Source organism: Anopheles nili, chromosome 2 (genome assembly GCF_943737925.1).
Source record: "Anopheles nili chromosome 2, idAnoNiliSN_F5_01, whole genome shotgun sequence".
Lineage (NCBI taxonomy): Eukaryota > Metazoa > Arthropoda > Insecta > Diptera > Culicidae > Anopheles > Anopheles nili.
The window spans coordinates 48362203-48389104 of NC_071291.1; the positions used below are offsets into that span (position 1 = coordinate 48362203).

Below are 26902 nucleotides of genomic sequence, written 5' to 3' on the forward strand. Positions count from 1 at the left end.
ACGCTGAATGAGAATAGTCGAGTGTCTGCAGTTTTAACGATTTTCTTTGGTATAATTTATTTAGCATTTCCATGTTAACCCGTTTGAGAATGTCGAAGTTATTACGGTATCCGTTGTTGCGCGGGATGATGACTTATACCGTTTTATGGCCAACTGCTAATCTGGTTCAGCAAAGATTGGAAGGCAAACATTTTGGTGAGCGCGGAAAAGTTCAAATAACCTTTTACGGATTTACCAAAACCGAGACAATGTATTACAGACTCTTTCGACTATAAACAGTGTGTTCACTACGGTTTATATGGTGCATTTTATGTCGCTCCAACTCTTTACGGATGGGTTCGAATATCTTCAATCATGTGGCCGAGCATGAATTTAAAAACTGCGTTGTTTAAAGCGGCAATCGAACAAGCGACATACGGTCCTTTTGCTGGTGTAAGTTTTTTGTACATCATGTCGCTGATCGAAGGAAAAACATCGCAAGAGGCGGCACTTGAAGTAAAAAACAAATTTCCTCAAACTTATGCTGTTGGGTTAGCCGTCTGGCCTATTGTTCAAACCATTAATTTTGCTTTTATCCATGAACGTAATCGGGTACCATTCGTAGCAGCATGTAGTTTTCTTTGGACAGTATTTCTAGCTTCTGTAAAACGAAAAGATAGTGCCTAAAACGGGCTAAGGATTAATTTTATTTTCCTAATAAACCTGTTTTACTTTTCGGCATGATATGTTGAAAATGATGTTTGAAAATGATATGTTGGAAACAGTGCATGCAATGTCTGGTTGACTAAAATTGCTAATAAGGCTCCGTTGTTACGTTTAAGAACCAATATTGCGTGCGCGTCAAAGGAAAATCAATTATTATTTGTGTTTCCACGATAGACCTGCCTATTACATCAGATACAATATTTATGATCATTATATGAAAGCGGTTTATGCGCTTTTACAATAGGCATGGATAACTTCCTTTAAATGGCATCAATGAGATCTGTCTTTATATTCTAAAGAAACTAGAAGGAAACTATAAGAATTCAAATAATTACAAACCCCAAGTATTTAATTGAACTACTGATACCACTGTTACAAATGATCTAGATGAGAATGCTGATTATATCATTATTTTTTCTAACATTTAAATTAGTCTATAGAACTTTGGGGATTTTAAACTAAAAAATGTTTAAATTCATCAAAGAAAAAGCAATTTTATGAACTAAGCATACCCTTTCACATAAAAAACTCGACAAAAAATAAAAAAATATGTTTTAAAAAACAACCTAAGTACTTTAGTACGTTTTATTTGAACATTGTCGGTACTGTAATACTTCTATGGAATGTACATATTCTTGCATCAGTATTTTTAAAGGCATTTTTCGAAATGATCTGTAAGTCCATGACAAGTTGCTACAACTTTGAACAGATTTATGATATTTACATACTAAGAAAATTAAGAATTTTCAAATTCAAAGTAGCACTTTACACTCTTTCGAATAACTCTTTTGTACTTACTCTGATATTTTAGTTTCAACAGCTTCAAAGAGTATTGTACATGCTCCATTTGCAACGCGCTTTTTGGACGCTTAGCGCTTAATATTGTCGAAGATATGAAAATAAAGTTATTACATTACGTTACAGTATTCATTCCTTCACTTTACCCTTTTGTACGATAGTATTTTTATACATGTGAAGCTGGCTGCTTATGTACGAAGCAACACATGGAGATGTTTTTTTTTTGAGAGGCTTAGAGCTGGTTGGCATCTTTCGTTTCTAGGAGTTACATTGATCAAAGGCACTCAACGAGCCGTAATTGGTACCAGTGTAATAACGAGTAAGTATAAGCTAAAACCTTACGCTAGATTGTAATGGACAAGAAACATAGCGACAGAACAATGTGGTGAAAGTAGTATAAAGCGGTTGAGTTACGATCTTTTATAAGAAAACAAACCAAACCCAATCTACTGAAGGGCATATGCCTCCAGACAGTCGAGTTTACAAAGAAATGGTTTATCTTTGAGTATGTTAGTAGTGACCCTTAGGGGTATATTGAATACAGAAGGCTACATCCCATTTCGAATTGCTGTCAAGATTACCAAAGTTTTAGCTGATTATGCAAGTACGTTAAAAGTTATCTTTTAGTTCACGCTTGTTAGGATAACTTTTAATGAAAGAAATGACTTCAGTTTTCTATCTTATATAATAATGATTTAATCTGGTTTCGTCAAATTTCTAATCGTTCTGATACCTCGCTGTACCTTTTTATGTTGTGTCAATGTAGGACGTAATAATGTCGAAATGCGTCTGAACAAATACTATTTTGCTGGAGATTTCCAGACGCCGACAACAACGTGGGAATGGTAATTTATTTTATTTATATTTCTATGGAATTTATTTCTTCAGGTGGCTGATTTATTTCACTTAATTTTACTCTTATTTCTAATGTCTTATGCAACTCATATTGATCCTGGACGTATTTGCTCTCAGTAACAGGTGTCGTTTATCGGGCCTTTCTAACGTTCATTTGGGCAAACTATGACAATTACAAACACAAGTTACCAGTTTCGACGGGTATGAATAAATCTTATCTTATCATAGCTTCTTCTTATTCTTAAATGGCTCAACAACTGGCATGCGTTGCTAAGAAAGTAATTTAAAATTTTCACGTAGCTTTACGCGTTTATTTAAAGAATCGACGTGAAGTTGATGCTATACAAAACATTCATAATTTCATTACTTACATAAGTTGAATGCCAGTCCTCATTGATTTTCTCCACCAAGAATAAATAGGCGGTGTTCAATCGCAGGCAGCTCTAGCTTTCAGTAGAGTAGTCTAAGGCCGCTAAGCGATGGAGGCGCCTGATAATTATTTAAGAAAGATATTGCGTTGGAGATCAGGTTCCACTAAGAAAATCTCTCTGTCGGTCACATCAGCCATAGTCGACGATAATTATTAATATCATCTATTGCACACACAAAAAGAATAAAAATCATTTAATTGTAAACAAACTCGTTCGCTATGATTTATTTATGCTTATTTCATAATGCATAATTTATTTGATATTTTCGTACTGCTTATTGATGATATTTGTATGTGCTATGTTAAAAAAGAAAAGTTAGTTAATATGCGCTAACGCTATAATATATTTCAATTTTAAAGCATTATGTATTGTGGCTCTCTATTTGTCAAAAATCGGGGTTTACCTTAACTTTACGCGGTCTTTTCACGCTGCGAAATACCAGTATAAACATTTTTCATTGACAGCTTTGTCTGCTAGGAATGGTGCCATGCACGCGCTTTTTAATCTGTCATTCGTCGAATAACTTCAGTTTGTGACGCCGCTCGATCTGTGAAATATTGAAGCCGCTTTTGTTTATTTATCGAATATTCACTGTAGTTTTACATACAAGTTGCTGTTAGTTGGAAAAACTACTTAAGTGGCTAGATAACAGGCACATTTATTAAAACTAACGATGACTGTTAGGTATAGGGAAGTGCCGCTGTTACAACAGTGCCTTGTAAGGAACAAAAGGAAATCCATTACCGTTTCCTCTGGTAAGTCTATCTTCGGACATTACTAGTAAGTAGTATATATTTTATTATATTTTTTCCAATTGATTTGATATTAACAGGCGGCTACCATGCCATGCTGGTGGATTCTAAAACGTCTGATATTTCTGGAATGTTTGAATTTGATAACACTTTCAAAAATGCTCCATTCAAGAATCGTTTTTTATATTGGTAAGCATATATTTTCTTGAAACGATGTTTCTTTGATTGAAACACGTTGTATAACTGGAATCGTTTTATGTCTATATTTTACTGTATTTTAGGCGCACCTGCAGAGAAACCATTTATCTTACAGAAACGTGTGTTGATAGAAATGATGTATGTCATGAATTAAAAATTACATTTGAAGGATGTCCTATTATGGCAGTAGAATGCTTTAAACCCATAAATTGCTTGGGTTTAATGATAATTGTCACCACTACCAGCATTCATTGGATTCCATTATCAATGCCTGTGAAAATAGATCAACAATCCAATGGAGAACAGGATTCCATTCTATACAAATTAAATGAACACATGCTAGCAGATCCGTCGCATTGTTACACTTTTATTACCGACATAGGTATGTATTTTTCATTTATATGCATTACATTTATGCTAATCTGACAATGATTAATTTTTCTTCATTAGGCCAAGTACTTCCAGTGGCAGCAACGATTATACATTATCCAGCACAGTATTCTAGCAAAATTGCTGTAGCGTGTGCTAGTTCTTTACATTTGTTTTCAATGCGAATGGAAGGAGATAAGATGAATGTAAATGTGCTGGAACTCGATCACAATCCTTTGACGCTTTCAAAACTAATTCACACAATAGCTGACTCATGGCGACGGAAAACTCATGTTAGCCAGGTAGTAGCAATGTCGTTTGGAATATCCTCAGCAGAAGATGAATCATATCTCTATACGCTACATCGGGACGGGACGTTGCGCGTATGGCTATCGTCTAGCGGTCGGTTTTTAGCGGCAGAACATTTATCCAAATACACCCAAGGCAGTGAAACGGAATGTAATAAGTATAAAATGATGTGGGGTCAAATTTTTATGTTTCTAACATACTTTTGTATTGTTTACATTCATTACAGTTCACACTTGCATATTGCGATGTTCCCAAACATTCATTGCCCTTTATTTTTCTTTTCAAACATTTTCTGAATTTATCATATTATACCCTAAGTCATGCACTGATTCTGGAAATACGGGAGTAGTATCTGTTACATTGCAAAATGTGTCCACCATTATGGCGCCGAATTATGATCTTATTGATTTTAAGCTTTGCGATGAGTCCTTGTGGTCTCTGTGGTGCAATGCCGAGAGCGAGACACAGACTCTTGTGTACGAGCTTGCTCCAAAAGACAACTCAGTACCCCAAAGAAATGCATGGTCTCCGGTGATATTGGAAAACACAAACGATAAAGTCAATTTGACATTGGAATCTTGCACAGACTTTAGAGAAGTGTATAGTAATCATATTTTTAATTCTGGTTTGTTTCCGGATAAAGTAATTAAAAAAACGCTAACGGTAAGCAAAAAATAGCAACAGTAATATAATATTTATTTAAATCTAATAATTTTTGATTATTTTTCTTGGTAGATGTTCAATCGAAACCTGGCTAGTGTAGCTGGGAATTCTGCCACCGGCAATATGGTACGACTAAAAAGATACGTACTCACCTGTATAGAAAACCAAATGCATCAGCAAAGTGCAGCCATACGGGGCAAAGACCTGTTAGAGGATGAGCATTTGCTTGAAATATCGAATGAATTGTGGGAAAAGTTTTATCTCTACTGTGTCCAGTATCGCTATGAGCTGTCGAAACCCGTTGGATTATTTCTTGTTGAAAGACAGTGCAATGAAAAAAGCTATTTTACTGTAGGAATTGTGCGCAAGAAGTATATAAGTTTTTTTCGAACATGTGATCACTTGGAAGCCTGTTTTTTCGCCCATATGTGTCACGATTATGATGCCAACAGCCACTATTGTGCATCAGACAATGATTTATTTGCAGAAAATTACGAACTGATGCTTCTGGTTATATTTTTGGGTGAATTAGAAAAGAACCTCTCTTTCGAACAAAAGCATGATATCGATGCTTACATTCGTCAACGATGCGAAAATGATAAGAAGGAACACACTTCACTTTTCATAGAGGCAATTCAAAATCAATTCTTTCACCAAGTACAGGTAAGTTTAGTTTCGCTCTTTTCAAGTTTATCAAAATTATTGTTTTTTTTTTCATGATATTCATGATATTCCTTTCTCTGTAGCACAAACTAGTCGCATTTTTGCAACGTATTACTAATTTACCGCATTGCATAGAAATCCTTCTGCAGTGTTTAAAACCTGTCAATAGAGAAGAATATTTAAAACTATGGCAGGAAGAAACACAAATGTTTAGTGTTTTTAGTGGCAATGAATTGGCCAGTGAAATAGCGTTAACAGCAGCGAAGCAATCAATAAATGTTCGCTATTTGTTGCTTCGAAATTTACTATTACTCCAGCTGGTCGTTCAACGGCACTGCAACCTTCATTATGATGTTATCAATGCCATACAATCGAGTCTTGGACCAGATACAGAAAATATGCTACGATGCTATTACACAATTAATTGGATAGCCTGTACACGCCTGGATATCGATTGGACCAAAACGTTAGTATATGGATTAAGGTATCGAACATAGTTCATAGCTTGGTAATATTTTATTAATTTCAATTTTAGAAACAGAATTTCGGCATCCTTTCCATTGCATTTGCGAACTTCCATGAGTTTGTTGCAGGCGTTCGCTACTTCACGCATGAATGAAGAAATTTCAAGTTTGATTAAGTCTTTGCCAAATGTGTCACAGACCTGCTATAGTGCAATGACCTTATCGTTGGCACAAAAAACAAACCTGATTATATCATATATGTAAGACCATTAAAAAGTGTTACGAGCTTTTATTACTAAAAAGGAGTTTTGAGTAAGTGTACGAGACTAAAATTTACTTTTATTCGGTTTTTTATGTTATTAGATGTCCATCAAGTGACGATTTCTTGTTTGGAGAGTGGCTTTCGAATAACGATTTACATTTGCATATTGACGCATATGTGCGGTTGTTGAGCAATTGGTGCGAATGGAACAGCTGTTCAAGTAAGTTATACAAATATTTATTATGTGCTTGCATTTTGTATTTAAAAAAATAAACTAACTCATTTACATTACTTTCAGGAAATTTCATCAGAGCTAAATCGTATCTCGCACTCGGAGACACATTTAAAGCACTCGATCTTTTCCCATTATCATTGAAAGGCATTCAAACGGAACGCGTTTTGCAAAAATTCTTGCGTCACTCTGAAAAAGATCGAACGTACATATCGCCCTATGCAACAATTACTACTTTTTATTTAAGACTTATTCGACTATTTGACGTATATGGCGCACAGGATGGTGTAATGAAACTGGTTCACTCAGGAATCGATAGTACAATTCAACCGAAGCAGGAGGTTAGTTCATATTCACGTGGCTTTTGCTTAGCTCTAGTGTTACAAGCTTTATCTTTTTTATAAATATAAAATACACATCATTTGTTTTGTTGTAACTTTTTCAGGCAATGTTTCAAAGTATCGAATTTAGCTGTCACATGGAGCTTGGCCATTACGAAGAGGCTTATAATACGCTCATTAAGAACTGTGAACCAGCTCGGAAAAAGGACTGTTTAAGGCAATTAATTTACGTGTTATTTTCAGTACGTCGTTTGGATATATTACTTGATTTGCCGTACTATGGGCTTGAAGAAGAATTTGCTAATATTGTAACGATGAATGCACGTGTCTCAGATATTGTCGACTGTATGCAATACGACTTTTTGTATGCGTTTTATGTCAACAAAATGAATCTTAAAAAGGGTATGTGTGCTGTAGTATTACTGTAATAACATATGGTACAAACAAACATATTTTCCGTTGATTAGATGTTGATGAATAGAATATTAATGTTGATATTATAACAGTAAAGGATCCGCAAAAATGCCATTTAATATTCTTTTCAACGATGATGAAATCAAGCAAAACAACTAATATTTAGTATAAATATATATTTTTTAATATGACTTTATATCGCATACCGCGGAGATATTTGTCATGTTTTGCTGATGCGTGTTACTTTTCCAGCTGCTATAAATTCTTACGAACACGGAATGCGTAACTTTTTGGAATGCAGCAGTTTTACTCATCTCAACAAGTACTATGGTTGTCTCATGAACTGCCTAAATGCCCTCGCAATTATTAAAAAATCGCACGCGTGGATCATACGCCCCATCAAGGAGGTTGTTGAAGTATGTATAAACTTTTTGTTTTGATCTATTCTTTAAACAAAATTGGAATCTTATTTCTATATTTATATCAATTTTAGCAATCAATCAATAATGCTGGCGAAAATAAGATTGAAATAATAGATATTAAACAGATTGAAGAACAACTAATCACAACACACTGCGCCCTCCAATTATCAATGAATAGTGATGGGTTCAAGCTGGTTACATCACTTGAACCAATGAATCTAATTTCATTATTGTTAAAACGTAAATTATATCATCTTGCTCTCAAACTAGCTCACAGTCGAATGAAATCGATGGTGCCTGCAATCTATGAACATTTAGTTAGCTCCTGTATCACAGTATCTGTCAATGCTGCTCCTGCTACAAATAATCAAGCACCTGTCGGCGTACTCAATGGCTTAAGTTGGCTGAATGATAGCTGTGTATCAGAAGTAGCGACTATATCTAATAACTCATCAACAGCTTGGAATTTCTTGCGTCACATGATGGATCTAGAACAGGGAGAACTTGCTAAGGATGTACATTTAGCTGTTTTGAATCGTTTGTTGTCACGGAACGCACATATTCCAACCTGGTTGAAACATTGGTGTTCCGAGCACGTTCCTATTCAAATGATCCGCACTTATCTATGCCATGGCCGGTTAGAAGAAGCATATGAACATATTGTAGAATTGTTTAGAAATCGTTTCTTTAGCGCTGGGCGATTCAAGCATAACACACTTTTTCCCTTGTCAGTTTGCGAGTATTTGCTATATGAATTAAACCAACTATCACAATATTCTCAGGTATGTATAACTTTTTCAGTAATTTTGATTTAGAAGTTAATTCTGTTATTTTGTATTATCTATCTCTTGCTGCGTTCTAATAGGAAAAAGACCATATTGAACAGTATCTGCGAATAATTGAAATAGCATCATAAAAATGTTATTTGCATTCGAATGAGATGAAAACATATATTTTTGGGCTTTGAAATAATGTAATGAGATAATAATGTTATTTTAAAATAATAAATATAAAAACAACATAAAACATGAATCTATAAACACCCTGAATGGGGAAAACAACAAATACATACATGAACATATGCATAAATATAAGAACATGGGATTGGCCAATCACGGAGTTCTTTTTCTCGATCGCTCATCCGAATTCTTCGAATTAGTGATGATTTACTTGTAAACGGTTTAACCTTAAATGAGTGCACGGATAAATGCGCAGTCGATGGATGGTTAGTTACTTCATATCAGGCGTTTCAATGTTCCTGAGCATTTTTCTCCTGAATGAGGAGATTCGATTCAATCATTCGCAGATAAGCGAGATTCTTCATTGGTATGTGAGTATTGGAGATAAAAATGTTTCTTATACTTCCAGATTGAGCTACTTTTGTGCCATATGCCTTACTTTTCTTCAACTGACAGAAGGCTGTTTCGGTGTCAATCAATGCTAGGAATTCATTTGCTACGAGAACATCAGTTTTTGCTTCAGTAAATTATAGCTATTGGCTTAACTTGTTTACCTTGCTGAAATTCGGAAAAGTGCCAGAGGGATGTAATATATAAAACCGAGGAAAAAAGACACGACAGATAAGATACATACCAAAAACATCCAGGAACTGCATTCCAGATTGCTCCTGAATGGGCTGACACATTGGCTTAATTTATCATTGAGAAAGCGATAACAGAGCCTTCGAGAGAAACGACGATTATCATTACATTAACGGTGATTGAGCCCCTGTAAAAGCGGGATAGTTAGTGTCAACTTTGAAAGAGATGCTGATTCTGTTGAATCTGAGACGAGAAACTCCTCTTGGTCGAACACGAAAATGCACACACGTTTAGCGGATCGCTTTTATCTTCATGTGCATCCTAATGTATGTTTCGAAATTGTCGCACAGATATAACTAACAAAGGTTCATTGGAGGCTTTCCGAAATTTTCATCGAATCTACCTCTCTCAAAATATCAGTTTCCTATACGCCCTCTTGCTACTGCGACCCGTACGCTTACCGCTATTTGGTGGCCAGCACCATTTTAACGGTACTATTTAAAAAAAATTAAGTTTTTCATAATCTTCCATCCTTTATCCTAAGAAATAATCCCAATTTCGCGAAAAATTTTGCATTTGTTTTCAATTTTTCCGAAGCTTTACGCTCCCCGCCGTCAGTATAAGTATTTGTCCTCCCGTCACATCATACAACAAATTTTCTGCAATTCTCTGTAATTTTACTCTAAGAGTCTTTCCTATTCGTATTAATCGCTTTTTAATCTTCCTCCTCAGCTAGGCAAATCGTTCATTTGTAAGTAATCATTTGAAGTTCATTTGAAATCCCAATAAATTTATTTATTTTCATGCGCAATTCACTCATTTTCTCATTTACACATTCATGTTTCAAACGACTGGTTAAACGACCGATTTGACTAAAAATTGACACATATGCCAATAAATTCTCTTATAAAAGAAGCCAAAGCTTCATCTTTCCCAGTGGAAATAAAAGGAGGCTTTCCGCTTAAAAAATGAATAACTTTCGCTCAAAAATACAAATGATAACAGATATGGCATATAATTTACACGTTACAAGCATTCATTTTGTAAAACAAGTCAAAGCGTCAGTTACCTACGGGTGCAAGAAAGCTCTGAATAAGCCCCCCCCCCCCTTGATAGTCGTGCTGGCGAAAACGATTGCTTAATATATAAAAGATGTTTGATTTCGCACAAATATTGCATACGAATATCGTATCATTCTTAATAAAAAGAAGTTAAGTAGAAGCTCTTCCGGAGAAGAACCAAAGGGGACAGAATATTCAGTCAGTTATGCAAATATCGTCCAATTTAGAAGAAAAAAAACAAATTAGCTTTTTATCACGGAATACAAAAAGTTGTGCAATTTTAATTTCCCCAGTGTAAAATAAGTAAAAGATATTTCTTTTTGAAATACCGTAAATTTCCTGGATGGCTAAAATGAGAGGTATTTTTACAACCAGGTTTTCTATTTAAAAATCATCAATCGATTTGTGACGACCGATTTGATACGAAAAGTGACCAAGTTTCAATTCCAACACAGTCTAACATAGTCGGGCAAGATTCTCCTAATTCTTCACTGCATACTCGAAAAAATCGCTCGAACATGGTATATCTTGAAGATTGACAAAGTAGTACTACGCTTCCTTTTCAAAACTCTAAGAAACTAGCTCAAAAATATAAATTTTGCCCGGATTGGATTCAGATTTGGTACATACGCTTTATCATACTCCGAACGAAATGTGGGAAATTTTCATTTCTCCCGGCGGGGAGTAAAGGATGGCTCCCATACATTTCCCCTTCGCCGTATACCGAAAATGTGACTGGCTATCGACATGTAAATGACTTTCGATGTGATTGAAATTTGTTGCAAAAGGTGTTTCTTATTTATTTCATAGAGAGATCAAATTTCAGCCTCCTTGGTTAGTTGTAAAGAAATCGTGCAAGAGGCCTCCTCTACCCCTTACATTACACTGAAATAGTAGATATGATAGTCGGATAAAACATTATTAGTATAGCAGTCAGGAAAGAATAATGTGGAAAAATATTGGGAAAATGGCAGGTTGTGCAGAAAACATTAAAAAGATTAGATACAGTATATCATTTTGCCCGTTTTTTGAGCACGGAAGAAAGATGAATGTAGTAAAATCAGGAAGAACGTGTAGTGGGATGTACCGTTGAGCAGTTTATTCAGTGAATTTGTATGAGTTGTTATGTAGTGGACTCGTGACTATCGAACTAACACGAAGAGCTAACTCAAACGTGTCTGGATGCTGTCTGCAAGTGCTGAACTGTTTTGTAAGCGTGTAAAGCTTGTGAAACACTTCTAATTCCTTTTGAACACGAGCGCGTGAAGCGTGAATCAATAGTGAGCTTGGGAACCACCACATCCATAGCTGTACTGAAATCTAAATAGATTCAGATTTATTACAGTAAACTCGTTTTCTCGCACTCCATACAACTGAACCAAACTAAACCGAACTAACCACGATGCTTACGCTTAAATCGGTCTTCAAAAAATAGCCATCGTTCTCGTACTATTCTGTTCTTGCATGATTACCATGTTATATTCATACTTTATTTTATTTTATTTTATTAAGCAGCAGCTACACATATCAACTTTTGAGTGTAATTCTCAATTGCAAATTGCACAAAAATCAACAATAATAGGAATAATAGCAAAATCACTCATCAACAATAATATGTTTTTATCTCAACGCTTAGCGGTCGACGCCTGAAGATATGCAAGGCTGATGTTAATTGTATCTTTCGCTTTCCACACGACTGTTAGAGGGGTAAACCTAAACATTTTTTGAATCTTCTGTCATATTTTTCTGACGAGAGAATATTTAGGACTTTCAATCTCACTGCTAACACTCGATTTTCTTCCTGGCATTCTTCTCAAACAATCAAATATGTCGCTTTATAGTCCAACCTTATACTCATGCACATATGCGACTTGACTTTAAACGCTTTGACAACAAATGATGACGCGCAGTTATTTCTGTGAAAAAATCGCATGATGCACCTAATCAACAGAAATGGTTAAATTTTGCACAAAAATACATTAGCTAACCGCACCTTAACAACCAAACAGGTGAGTGAATGTGTAGATTTCAGAGTAATTCTCTACACAGTGCAAACGAAACAAGTTTCCATCTATATCTTTTCATTTACGATCTGAAAGGAAAACAAAATAGCCGATTTCCAGCTATGGATTTACTAACAAGTGCATTGAGTGGAAGCCAATAGTGTTTCGAAGTGAATAGTGCTGCGTATTGTTAATCACTAAGCCATGTGACTTATCTGTAGGTGTGTAGCTACTTTTACTTTACTTATATTTATATACGTGATTGTATTGAAAAATGTGCTTATTGATGACAAACTGGAAATTAGAAGTGACAATTAGTTGTTGGATTAGATGTTTATTAAAAATTATTGGATCTTTATGAGCGATACAGACACTGTCATATATACGTACTCCATACGCTGGAAGATGACTAAGAGTGACAACACACCCAGTAAGATTTGATTTGTTCATATTCACGTTCGTGATCGGCGTCGTATCAACAACACGCATACGTGTGTGCGTGTGTTGGGCGTGTGTGTGTGTTTATACCTAGAAAGATGGTCAAGCTACAACCGCTAGAATTCATTGACTGCCTTATTGACAGTCCAGATTTTCGAGAAAATCTTAATAAACACGAGAAAGAGCTGGAAAAAACAAGTCAACAGATTAAAAAAATCGTCAAAGAAATAAAGGATTTGTTAGCAGCTGCTAAAAGTAAGTATATAGCAATAATTGCATAGTATTATTCATTTTTCTCAATTTTATAGCAAAAACAAGAGATACTGGAGGAGAAAAGTGCCAGTGAATTTCTTTGGTTTTCCTTCAGACTCAGCTTTTGGGTTTGAATATTGCGTAAAAACAAGTTGTGAACATCTTTCTGTTTTTAGACCTCTTCATCAAGTTCCCATAGCCATACAAGTTCATCACAATTGCCCATAGCCATACAAGTTCTGTAATATAACATTTTTCTTTCTCGAGTTGTCAGAGGGTTGAAGTTTTCATAAAGTTCTTAATGGATTATTTAACTTCTCGGTTGTTGATTAGAACATACCTGTTAGTTGCTACCAAACAATACGTTAATAACTAAACTTGATTTCAAAATGGCTAAAAACATTAGCATTTACTGGCCAGAAAATAACCAGGAGATTTGATGGTAATTTAACAGTTATTAGTAACATAAGTTAATTTGACTATGCAATATAGCCAAATATATGAATTAAAGGAAATATAATCGTAGAGAGTCCAAAAATTTCTTTTTATAATATATTTAAATTAGGTTACCGGATTATAACCGTAACCATCAAATTTGCATACGATTTGTAAAACACGGATGTTATTGCATTTAAGGTATAACTTAAATGATATATCGTAAGTTATGATGGTAAAATCTTTACTTTAAATCACCACTGTTCATTAAAACCGTATCGGTATAATTTCCGTGTCGTTTATTGTCCTGCGTGTGGCATTAAAAGTTGAAAGTAGAGTGGATGCTAGATAAGTTTTATAGTTAAATGTCGTAAATAGATAGCTTATGATTCTAATTGCTGTATGGTGAACCTCATATTTCAACTTCGTATTAATTCATATTCCTCCTAGAAGAAGTAGAAGAAGATGTAGATTTATCTGTTTATTGTGCTTCCCAAAAGCTGATACGGAAACGACTATTTTGACATTTACTTTAAATAATCCATTTGGCTAATTGCATAAAATCTTTGTATGTGTTTTTCTAGCTTTTTAGTATAGTTTTGCCATTTTAGTATAGTTTATACTTTACTATTTAGTTTTGGAAAAAAATCGGAAGAAAGCTTCGCAACTCGCGTAGTGGCTTAACTGTATTTTCAAAACATAGAATCATGTTCTATTTATATGAACAGTATTCGCTTGATGCAGCATGTGATCTGTTACACCATGTGCCGAATTCACGTAGTTGAAAATATGACTTTTCACCAGTATTATCTTCCAGACAAGAGGAGTGTGTTTTGAATATCTAGTTATTGTCTATCTCGGTGGGATGTCGATTGCGTAGTATGGGTTAAAATAGAAACATTAAAATAGATACATATAAACTAATAGCACATTACGTTGTACGGTAGTACTATTAGCGCTATAGTACTGTGCTATTGTTGTTATAAATAAAAATATACATATATCCGACCGATTTGCACCAACCTTGGTACATAGGTTTGTGATGGTCTCGGATTTAGAGGTTTGACATAAAAATACAAATGATCCCGATTTGGCTAAAATCTTTCATAATTCGTTTCGGGGTATGTTATCATAGGCCGCCATGAAATCAATTAATAGGTTGTGCGCAGGGATCTGGCAGTCTAGGCCTTTCTAGAGAATTTGCGGTACAGTAAAAAAAATATTAGTGGCAGATTTGGTGACTGCCAATATTAGAGGTCAACCAGCCATTTTTGGTAACTGTCGACGAAATCTGTAGAAAAGGGGGCTAGTCTGCAGAACAAAGTCTGAAGTTTTCTTCGCTATTAGATCTGACACATTAGCGGGCGTAGGGGCACACACGAATAGTTTTGGGTTCAAATTTTGAATAAGCTTCTCCCGTACGTAGGACTAACTATTCGTCTACGTAAAAATTTCAAGTCATAGAAAATTTCAACTAGGCAGGTCTCGATCATATATCGGTTTTTGAGTCATTTAAGAAAAGAGGAAGAGATCTGACATTATTGCAGTCAAATTGAAGATGCTTTTTGTTAAAGCGCAGCGATAACTTTTTACATACGAAGGCTAATTTTACTAACACAATCTACTTCAACGACATGATACTAATAGGAGCAATCTATCGCAATATTTCTAGAATGTGCGTGGATTGTGCACTAATCCGGTAGATTTCTGCACTGCACCATCTATATACGATTACAAAGTTATTGATCTCACAGATTCATATTTCTCACAGAGCTGATTCTATTTTCCCCGCTCAGATGTTGAATAATTGCTTTCATTTATTTCGAACAGAGTATGAATATCGCAACAGTAAATGTCGAAAAAACAGGTGGGGGTACTTTGTCGCAATATTATCCAAATTCATTTTGCTGACTGTTTCGATATCAATAATTCGACAGTACAATGCTTTTGGGTGCGTTTGAGGTTTAAATCTGCACGATTTACTTTTCTCCTAAGATGAGTGAAAAGGATACCATTATAAGAGAGTATTGTTCTACTCTTCTCCATTATCGCTCAAAACTATCACAACACTATCGTTTTATTGTGTGACTTCAATCAACATGCGTTACATTGGGTTCCAAAGAATCAGGACTCGCTGGTCTTGAACGATTTCGTTCTAAGTTTTTGATGATGTTTACTTCATTTTTGAACAAGATAAATGGCATGGCAAATGACATATACGAAATCATATCAATTCGTTCGGCAAAGTTATTTGCTAATGATATAATTTTGAATGCTGGTTAGTCCATAAACGAAACAATTCTCTGAATGTTTAAGTGGCTATACTTAAATACCATATAAATATTGAAACACACTATTAAAATCATAGTGCATAACTATGTTAAATCAACTTCTATGGTAAAATGTTCAAACATAGACCTCATATAGACTGGTTATTATTTTTTTCATGTTTTGATATAGATGCTGCAACTGATTGTTAACAGGTTAATTAATATACATACAAAATCCAATCACAACTGCATTTTAACACCCATGCATTTTGGAATTTTGCATATAACAAACGTAAACAGGCCAACATATCAGCAAGCATATTCTTCAATGATAATTTTTTGCTGATTTCTTTAAATGATTCTTTTCCAATGATTGTCTACTAATTTATAACAATTTACTTCCGAGTGCTGAAACTACGGTGGCCAAGTGTATAGTGTCTATACTGATTTTAAAACCGTGTTCAACTCAATTAATACAACAAGGCATGTGATTTAAATCAGGCATCTGGTAATTTGAAGCTACATATATGTATTGAATTCTTGCTAACATGCTAAGTCTATCCATAGAAAAATGGCAGTATTGTTAGATTTACTCGTAGATAAAATACTCTGGAATATAACTACTGTCTCGATAACTAGCATTTGTCTCATGAAATGAATTCGGATTACTGTTCCTTTTTAGGCCTGCAACCTCTTTGTGATAGATGCTACATCGCACAAACAATGTTAATTTTTAGGAAAATGAAATAAAAATATGAAAAAGTCACCCCCATCACTGTTTATAAGCATCAATATCTAAACACCTGAACGATCTTTACGAAAAAAATAGATGCTAAGAATATCGCATGAGTGCAATGCTCCATAAGCAATCTTATTTACTTACTTGCTTCTTATTTCTTACAGTCTTATTTAGTTGGCCCAATAATAACAATTGGTTAAAGTTGTTGTACCGTATTTTCCAAGAGTGGTAAAATGTATGTCTTCAAAACTTAATTTGACATTTCATATTTCACAGGTCTTTCACGTGCGCAGCGTACGTTATCCAAAAGTTTGAAAGAATTCAATTTTGAATGCATTGGCTCCACACAAACTGATGATGAACAAGTTATTGCAGATAGTTTGAAGCAATTCAGTAAACTAATAACTGCTATCGAGGAAGAACGTGATAATATGGTACGTATTATTTTTTGTGCTGCTAATTCTCGCCAATATACATTAAATAGCAAAATAGATTGCATTAGAGGATGACATTTGCTTTCGTTATTAAAAGAAGAAAGAGATGTGTATAATTGAAGATATAATTAGAAATAGATATTCAGGACAATTCTAACTGTGAATTACAGAGTGTCATATTTAAATGTATAAGAAAAGTAATTTTACGCGTTATTTAAAAAAAATAAATTGCGTATTTTAAAGAGTTAATCAAACAGCAAATCAAAATTTAAAGATCTTTTCCCAAACTAAAATAATAATTTAAAAATCTATGCAATGTAAATAAAAAAAATAAGAATAAAATTTTTTATAAATTTTCTGCTTGTAAATTTTCAACATTATTGATTCGCTCTCCAGTAATGTAATAATAATCTGATACAAAACCATTATTGTAATGATTCAATGTCATAATTTCTTTCCCCTGAATGGTAAGAGGTGTTAGATTATGCATAATATTTTTTTCTGATTTGTAAATATGTATATCAATTTTACTTATGGCATTTCTAAATTGAGCAATTTATTTATATTTTAAATCTGAGAACAATCCACACTGCCTACTTCAGAGTGACAAGAAGAAAAAGTGATATCTAGCAAATATTTGTTAAGTTGCATACAATTTTCCATGGAACACTGAACAATAGGTTTTTGTAGTTTGTAATACGGCGAACCATGCCGTTTCATTGAGAAATATAATATGAATGTCTCGAAACATCAAAATTATTCTTTTTATAAATGTATGATATTATGATACAGAAAACTAGGTTTGCGTATCAAATTGGTGAAATACGGCGGATAGCTTTCAAAGAGCTACGGTTCAGAATTAATATTTTTCAAGCTACTTAGGCTCGTTACTTGAGGATATTTTGAATTTGCTTTAGTTTTATCTCCAGTATTCACATCAATAGTCTACCGGCAGTGCTGTTGTGCACCACTGTGCACTGGAACTGTCATGGCTCAAGTCAATTAGCACAAGGTGAAGAATGAGATATATTGACAATGTGATTTTTGCCATACTGCCTGCAAGGATTTTAAAGTGAACAGGTAGATTGCTATTTGTTGTCGACTGAAATTATTTTCATATAACCTCTCTTCTTGAAATGACATAAATGGTTTCCAATTTGATTGTTACATGGCACAAATGCTTTTCACTATTCATAGTGTGAAAAAGACTCAGCTACATCGATTAGGAACAAAGATTCATTCAACCTCTCTTTTTATATTACAAAAAAATAGTTGGATAACAGATAATGTATTTTGATTTCGCTGAAATTAATTAAGGATGCTTCTTCTGGATCAATATATCGTGTAGTGAGATATCTGCTCGCTAAGTGGAGAGTAACCTGGCATTTCTATACAAGCTCCTCTTTTCAGAATGTCGAAAACTATATTTGAACATACTAATCCCTTATGATTTGAATGAAATGAGACATAAAAGTCCTTGAAAATTCTACGTTTATTCCGTACAAAGAATTGGAACGAATTGGATAGCATACAATTCCTTTTCGGAATATTTAAAAAATAATGAATAAAATTACATATGTTGCCTAATTTAACTTAAATTTGACATGTAAGGTTAATGTATTTTTGACATGTAAAAAATAACCAAGTATTAGTTTCTCCATTTGGATATGGAGCTCTCAACAACTCCTTTTCGCTGGATTGTACGAAAAATTGCTCAAAATTTAAAATATAAAAACATGCTTTCGAACAAGTTACATATTCACGTATGTCACTTAGAGAGTTAGAGTAAAGAATTGAGATTTAGATAGCAGAGCGGAATGCTTAAGAACACTTAATTTTGCTATTAAAGGGGAGATATTGGCAAGAACGAGTTGATCGTACGATCGGAAGTGTAGAGAAATTGTGGTTTGAAATGGCGAGTGAAGAGACGATTTGATTTAAAATCTCTTCGTTGATATGATATTGTGGTCTGACAACAGAAGTATCATAGCTGCCAGGGGTGAAAACGAATCGGCACATCAATTTTTGTGTTACATCAGTATTTGTTTGCATACCCTTTAATGTTTTCTTAAACAACATTGTCCTAAATATAGTCGAGTAAATCAGCTTGTCATAAAAAAAAATACTGAAAAATGTCAAATTTTTGATGAATTGAGGAATTTCTTGCCTTAAAGTTATCAGAATATTCAATAGGTGAAGTCTAGAATATTTTAAATAGGACATTTGTAAGTAGCGAACTCTGAAACAACAGAGAATTGTTTTTTGAACTATCGAGACAATGAAATGATCTCGAACCAGTGGAGTTGATTGCCGAAGCGTTCGCGTGCGATTCAAACACACGACTATTTCGGGATCAATACTCAAACTCGTGAGCATGCCAAACTTGTCTATCCGGTGAAGTGAAATATGAATCCAAGAAAACCTTAACCTAGACAGAACTGGATGGGGTCATCGAGTTAGATACAACGGATGTTGTTACGCCGCTAAAAAAGTTGTATACATCATTACTATAATTTAAAATCAAAAACATTTTTAAATTTACAAGAATATATGGTATCAAACTGTGTCATTTATCGAAATGCACTAGTTACGTTCGTAGCACAAAAATGTGAAATATAGCTTTCCCATTAGCCTGCATGCAACTTGTATGCAATTTGTTCGAGCAGTTCTAAAATTATTTGATTTTTCCAATGATCGATACATCGCTTCTTGTTATTTACAATTTATTTGTAATAATAATTCAAAACATTAGGTTTAACTGTCGGAGCAAACAAAAAACAATAAGCATATAAAGAAAACTTACAAAAAGGTGTTTGCTATAAATACACTTATAGACAAAATAATAGGCATTATTCGTATCATCTTGTACGTAGAGAGCACCAACAACAGCTTTGAACAGAACTTCAAATCATCACTTTCTTATTCATTGTCGCACATTGTCTCTGTATCGACCGCTGTATTGCAAAGATAATTAAATTCACATACAGTCAACACTGATAATGCGGTCAACAACTAAAACACAAGTTATTTAAATCAATTTACATCCATATAAATAGTATTCGTATGTATTTTGATAGTAATATAATTTTAATGTTGATTCCCTTCCACAAATACTTTATTCTCCCATAACATGTTCCCATCCATTACAGTATTAAATAAAAAAAAATATTTTCCATTTCTCCCATTTATGTTATGTTATAGCTTGATCGAGCTCATGATCAGATCCTATTACCCCTCGAAGAGTTTCGTAAAGTACACATTGGAGGAGTAAAAGAAAATAAAAAGAAATATGACAAAAAGACTGCAAAGTTTTGTCAAGCTCAAGAGCGGTTCCTTAATATGTCTTCCAAAAAATCATCTCCAGCAGTTATAGAGGTAAGTTTTATTTGCCAGATGAGTGTAATGTACAGAAGAAGATTTATTAAGAACTTTTGTTAAAATACAGGAGGAGATTTCTAAAGAATTTTTCTTAAAATCTTAAGTTTTGATATCAAATTGCCAATTTCACGCGTGTATCAAAATAGGTTTAATTTGCAAATTTTTCATTTCCAGACGATAATATTTTTAAAAAGTCACAACAATTACGGAACAACTTAAAAAGCGCATGCGCTGCCACCGGTATATAGGGCTACATGATTTTTGGAATCTAGTACTTTGTTCCATCAAATCAACTCCGAGCTGCCACTATTGGTGTACCATTTGCACTGTTGCTAGTTAAAACTTATGCTTCGCTGTAGTTTGGTTTTATGTTTATCTTGTAGTTCTATTTTCAATCAGTACAATACAGTAATTATGTTGTTTCCGATATAGTACTTCAAGTGATGCTTTCAAAACTAAAACAAATGATGTACCTCTGTGTCTACGGCTATCGTTTTGACGCATCATAACAATTGCGTTGAAAATTTGCATCGAAACTTTACTCATCGTTGAATGTCAACAATGTTATCAGAAGATGGTGGAGAATATTTTCATATAAAAAAGGAAAACATTACATAAACATGCTCTCATCTACTGATTTAGTGTTATTTATTTATGACAATGACTTATTTTCCTTAGATTTTCCTGATTTTTTTATTCTGATGATTTTGTTTCCAAATGACTAATTTTCACATTGTCCTACATACACATGTATTTTAATTGTGCTTCTTCAAATGTGTGGTATATCATCTTTTCATGTGATCATTAAAGTGTTAAGTGCAAGTGCAATCTTCAGAATTCATGCTTTAATATCAATCAACACATCGACTAGTTTCTCATTTTTTTTAATTGACGAATTTAAGCAAATCTATTCAATGCATTTCAACAGTGGTCGGCAATATTAAGCTTAATGAGTCTGCTAATATACGAATGACATTTTATGACTCTCCGTGATTTTTTTCAGAGGTATAAAAATAGACGGAAAGAAGTACTGTCTACTTACGGCGAAGGGACGAGTACTACTAAAGATGTAATAATATTCACATGATTATTGCTATTTTTTCTTTTTCTGGCAGACTCAAAGTGAGATCCTCTATAAAATCTAATTCATTTACTTATAAAGCACATTCAAAACAAAATAAAACTATTGAGTGAGCTTAACTTAAGAGCTGCATACTGCCAACCGTTGTTGTACATAACAATAAATAAACGTAGTATTCATAAATAATATGAATGTTGCTTTGAATATGAGTTTAATTTTTGAGATGTCACAATTTTACATCATATACTTTTTTGTATCAGTTGGATCATTTATATTTTATATCAAACTATAGTATAATATATGTTCATAATTTTATATGTGCTGTGAGTTTTGTAAGAAACAAACATGAGAATTTATTTTTGTTTCTTTCAGGCTGATGCGTCTTTAGGAATGCTAGAACGAGAGTATCTTAGAGAATCTTTGAGCTACGTATTAGGAATTCAGGAAGTTCAGGAAAGAATAAAGTTCGAGTTTGTGGAAATAATTCTTAGTAAGTTTCATACAGTTTCTAAAACTATTTCACTTGTTATAAAAATAATGCAACAATGCTCAATTGTTTTGCCTTTAGGATTCATATCTGATTGGCTAGTGTTTTATCATCTAGGGCATGAAGTAGCCGAAGATGCCAAAGTCTATCTGTCGGATCTGCAGCTCAAAGTGCAGAAAGTAAGTTTTGTATGCTTTTGGTTTATTGGAGGTAATCGAACAATAACATCTATATTTATAGACTCGAGAAAATTTTGATGAAACACGACAGAAAGCGCAAGAATTAAAAAATAAATATATGGACAGCAAAATGAAACCGGATAGTGAATACACAAAGCAAGGGTATCTTTATTTAATGGAAAAAAGTAAGATTAGTGTAACAAACACTTTGAAATGCCAAGAATATTTTTTAAATAACCATTTTTTTATAGAGTTTACTGTGGTGACGTGGTCGAAGTATTATTGTACATTTAAAAAACAAAACAAAGAATTTTCCATGCTACAGTTCAATCAAATGTCCGGACGCTCGGTAAGTTTTATATAATTGGGTCATATTCTATTTTGCAAAATTAAGTTCATTTTCTGTGTTTTATTTTTCGTTTACAATCTGAAGCAGCAAACAAGTCCTGAAACATTCACATTAGCATCATGTACGAGAAGGATATCGGAATTTGAAAAACGATACTGCTTTGATCTTACATTTCATGAGAGAACCGCCATTACATATACATTCCAGGCCCTTAGCGAAGACGATATTAAAACATGGATTGACGCGATGGATGGCAAAGAGCCGGTAAGTTATATTTTAAACATTACTTTAGCAATAAGTTGTCTATAAATATGTTGTTTTGCTTCATCATTTAGACGAACTTAGCATTGTCAACGAAATACACCGAGGATAATACATTAGATGAAGTGGGTTTTGCATTTGTTAAGAGGTGTATTGAGATTTTGGAAAATCGTGGACTGGAAGAAGAAGTATGTAATCGAGACGTTGTAATAATAATTTAAAATATATACCATTGAATGACAATAATATGTGTTTACAGGGGCTTTATCGAATTGGCGGCGTCAGTACAAAAATAACGAAGCTGTTGCAAATGGGATTAGACAGGAAAAAGACTGAAAGGGATCGTTTGGATTTTTTTAAAGAGGAGCAAATTGGAAATGGTGATATTCTCGAAAGCAAAACTATTGCTAGCGCCCTCAAACAATATCTTCGTCACTTAAGTGAGCCGCTTATGACATTTCGCTTGCATCATGCCTTTATATCAGCTGCTAGTAAGTATTATATTCACCCGAAACACTTTTCATTATATCATAATAATATTAACTTGTCAATGTAAAATACTTTTGAAAGGCAAATGTAAAAAATTATGTAAAATTAAATTGTAAATTAGTCGAACTATCAATATATTGTCAAATATAATATTTCAATAATGAAAAAATAGGAACAAACTTCAAAAAAGTTTCGATTTTATACTATTAAGGTTGAACTATGTTTTAAATTGCATCTGGTTTGATTATTTGTTTCTTGGGTAAATTTTAACTTATTCATAGAGCAAGAAACGCGATTACAACGAATCAACGAAGTTCATCAGTTGGTATATAAACTACCAAAAGACCGTTTTGAGATGCTAGATATTGTTATAAAACATCTGAAATCGTAAGCAAACGAATTATATGACACATCATTGCTCCGAACGTAAAGTTTTCATTTTATATTTTTAGAGTCTCAATGAAAAGTGATCGAAATAAGATGTCAGTGTTCAACCTAGGGGTTGTATTTGGACCTACATTGTTACGAGCGGCTGAAGAAACGGTGGCAGCTATACTGGACATTAAATTTAACAATGTCGTTATTGAAATACTAATCGAGAACTATGATAAAATGTTCAAAAGCTCTCCGATGCCGACATCCAGTAACAATGTTGGAGATTTGTACATGTGAGTAGCAAATTAAATTTAAATACACAATTTTATTTCATTTAATTTACAGGTATTTAATAAAAAAATAAAAACTTTTTTTACTAGCGTTTAAACAACGCTTAATATTGCAAGAATTCTTAGAAATTTCGTTAAACACAATTAGCATTGATCGGTAGGCTATAGAAATAAATTATGGATAAAGTATAAATTTTTTTTTATATGATATACGGTTTTTGGGTATTTTGAATTGTAGCGGTTATAGTTTGTTAATAAAATGCAAAAGGAAGTAAACGCACGAACTTCTTTAAATAAAAAATAAAAATATTCACTTAAAAATGCATATGACCACAAATTTTCTATAAAATGTGGCATGTACAAATTTCGGTCCCAACTCTAACATAGAGAGGATGAAACGAGTAAAAAGAGGGCAAAATGAAGCTCGATTGTGAATGCTATGTGAATGTGGAATTTTTTTTTCAATATCTAACAACAACTAACTAACAAGCTACGTTAGCATTTCAAGTTATATAAAGCCTTAGCAAGACCGGTTTTGTTGGCTTATTTAAGTAGTTAAATATTGAATGTGCTTTAATTTAGTTATTGAGTGGATAGTGTTGCAAATTATTTTGCTTCGTGCTTATGCAATGAATACGTTCTTTGATCAAATCAACGGATAAAGTTAAAACTATCTTATAATATATATGATTGCTACTTTACAGGATGCAAACAAGTACGAGTCCATCATTCCATCGACCAGGTAGCGGTGGCAGTGGAGTTGCTGGCACATCATCGATAGGAATGTCTGCAACATCTAGTGGCAGTCAATGCTATTCCAAAGAACGCACTACTCCCACTGCTCAAAATATATATGCACAAACGCAGCCACTTCGAGTAATCGCTAAGTCAAACTATACCGAATCGATAATGTCATCAAGTTTGCAGAACATATCCAACGGGTTGACGTCGTTGTATAGCAAAGGAACAAATCATTATCCAACATACGAAGCCAAACCGACAATTATTTCTTCAGCCATCAATGATCCTTGTACTGCTGTAGGACATAACAGAGACCAAAACAAGCCACTGCATGTAAAATCTAACAATAATTCTTCTCCAAATCATCATGCTGTATATCCTTCTCTAAATTCTGTTCCTGCGAACTACCACAATGCTTCTCTAAACAGCACTCATCAGCAGCTTATATCAGGAGCACAACAAAACTCCGCATCTGGAGTTAGTGCTTTATTGAGCTGCGATCCTTCGTTACTTCATGGAGTGTACAATCGAGTATCTGTGTTAGCTAGCAGTGATTCTAATTTGGCTAGTTATCGAAAGGAGCTATCTACATATGAAAGAATCAACTCAACGAGCAGTTCAAATGAGTCAGTTTGTTCTTCATCGGGTGGAGTTGTTGCTGGTAATTCATTATCTGTTATGCGTAATCAACACCTAGGAAGTTGGACTGCCAATGAATATATCAACCCGATCGGAAGCAAAAATATATCAAAATATGATATAGCCAGTACAATTACAAGTAACACTACTACAGTACCGTTAACAGCCCCGTTAACAGGCGGTGGTTCAGACACTTCCGCTAGTCCAAGTTATTGTAGGCCAAAGAAAACTCAACGTAGCAAAGATTACGGCCGTCATCATCAGTTACCACATATCCAGTCTCATCTATCATTAACTCAGCAACAATTTATTCAACAAAAGCAGGGGAATCAATCGTTAACTACAACTAGAGAGAGCGTGTAAGTACATAGCTTGTAAAATTAATCCTTTTTTTAGTCAACACACACTTCATTAAACTATTTTTCAAAAACAAACATGTTATTTGTAAATTGAGATCGTTGATTATGTTTATTTTTTAGTTAATGTAAAAAGTTTTTTGTTGTGTGGAAATCCACCATTTCTTTAGTATGGTTAATATAAAAAATAACCTAAATGCAAAGCGATATTCGTAAAAACTGTCAGTCCGACTCTTAGCGATATATGGGTATAAGAAGTTTTTGTGCGAATGGAAAAAGCGAAAAGAAATAGAACGAGCAAAGTGCACGCAACAGTACTATTGCTTGTTTAGTTGATTTCTTTTTTTTTTATTCAATATTGTTTCCAAAATGATTTGTTGGTTATATACCCATTTTCATGTTCATTACGGTTTATTTGTTTATTTTTTTAGACGAGTACGTACTTTATACGCATGTTTGGCGGAAAATGATGGCGAATTATCTTTTGAACCAAATCAAATAATAACGAATGGTATGTAAAATAATCATCTCGCATATTTTGTTGTGGAGAAAATGATGAATAAATAAAATATGAAATATTGTTTCAGTGCGTCGTTCAAATGAACCCGGTTGGCTGGAAGGAACTCTGAATGGTAAGTCTGGATTAATTCCAGAAAACTATGTTGAAGTTTTGAAATAAGTGTGTAAACCGCTCGATAAGGCACTCTTGATTGAGCAACAACATACACTATGTAGCAGAAAAGAAGATAAAAACGCACATAATAATAAAGTTGTACATATGGGTATGTACTGATAACGTAATTCCATCCAAGCGATTATAACATCGAATCAAGAACGGGAATATTTTTTTAACAATTTTGAAAGACATTTGTACATTGTATTTCTGTACATTCATCAATCGTAAATCTTATTTTAACATGAAAAATGCCTTAGTGTTCAGAATTACACATTCCTAAGCCAGACTTTTTCAAATATATATATATATATATATATATATATATATATATATATATATATATATATATATATATATATATATATATATATATATATATATATATATATATATATATATATATATATCATCAGAAAAAAACCAGAAATTGTATCATGTAAGCAAAAAGCCCTCGAAAGTATACTTAGATATATTCGTCAAATAGAATTCAAAAGTGAAGACATTGTAATATGATGTGGCAAGGTGAAGGTGATGACAAGATGTTTGCCGA

The 26902-nt window shown here is 33.6% G+C and overlaps 3 protein-coding genes across 3 annotated transcripts; all 3 read left to right on the top strand.

Moving 5' to 3' along the window:
• Positions 1–3: 3 nt before the first annotated feature.
• Positions 4–969, top strand: LOC128720442 (mpv17-like protein). The gene is made up of 2 exons (XM_053814112.1): positions 4–195; positions 260–969. The coding sequence occupies exons 1-2, from the start codon at positions 72–74 to the stop codon at positions 664–666; spliced, it is 531 nt and encodes a 176-aa protein (XP_053670087.1). The 5' UTR covers positions 4–71; the 3' UTR covers positions 667–969.
• A 2493-nt stretch (positions 970–3462) lies between these two features.
• On the top strand, positions 3463–8911 carry LOC128731346 (nuclear pore complex protein Nup160 homolog). Its single transcript, XM_053824458.1, has 14 exons — positions 3463–3544; positions 3622–3730; positions 3823–4121; positions 4190–4567; positions 4644–5080; positions 5153–5737; positions 5827–6209; positions 6279–6467; positions 6571–6689; positions 6768–7042; positions 7147–7444; positions 7709–7872; positions 7950–8660; positions 8744–8911. Exons 1-14 carry the CDS (start codon positions 3463–3465, stop codon positions 8792–8794), a joined length of 4080 nt encoding a protein of 1359 aa, XP_053680433.1. The 3' UTR covers positions 8795–8911.
• Positions 8912–13007: 4096 nt separating this feature from the next.
• LOC128730570 (rho GTPase-activating protein Graf) lies at positions 13008–26631 on the top strand (the record flags this gene model as incomplete). The annotated part of the gene is made up of 15 exons (XM_053823638.1): positions 13008–13176; positions 16894–17051; positions 20253–20426; positions 21883–22000; positions 22079–22176; positions 22238–22361; positions 22428–22525; positions 22610–22789; positions 22861–22974; positions 23046–23277; positions 23557–23662; positions 23728–23943; positions 24645–25679; positions 26108–26187; positions 26264–26631. Coding segments are annotated over 15 exons (2994 nt in total), but the record flags the coding sequence as incomplete, so codon positions are not given.
• Positions 26632–26902: the final 271 nt, after the last annotated feature.

Excerpts from the sequence above, each read along its gene's own strand:
- LOC128731346 (XM_053824458.1), top strand. The coding sequence starts at position 3,463 with ATGACTGTTAGGTATAGGGAAGTGCCGCTGTTACAACAGTGCCTTGTA. Across the intron at positions 3,731-3,822 it reads AAGAATCGTTTTTTATATTG|GCGCACCTGCAGAGAAACCA; the intron begins GTAAGCATATAT and ends ACTGTATTTTAG. Across the intron at positions 6,690-6,767 it reads CGAATGGAACAGCTGTTCAA|GAAATTTCATCAGAGCTAAA; the intron begins GTAAGTTATACA and ends CATTACTTTCAG.
- LOC128720442 (XM_053814112.1), top strand. The coding sequence starts at position 72 with ATGTTAACCCGTTTGAGAATGTCGAAGTTATTACGGTATCCGTTGTTG. Across the intron at positions 196-259 it reads ATTGGAAGGCAAACATTTTG|ACTCTTTCGACTATAAACAG; the intron begins GTGAGCGCGGAA and ends AATGTATTACAG.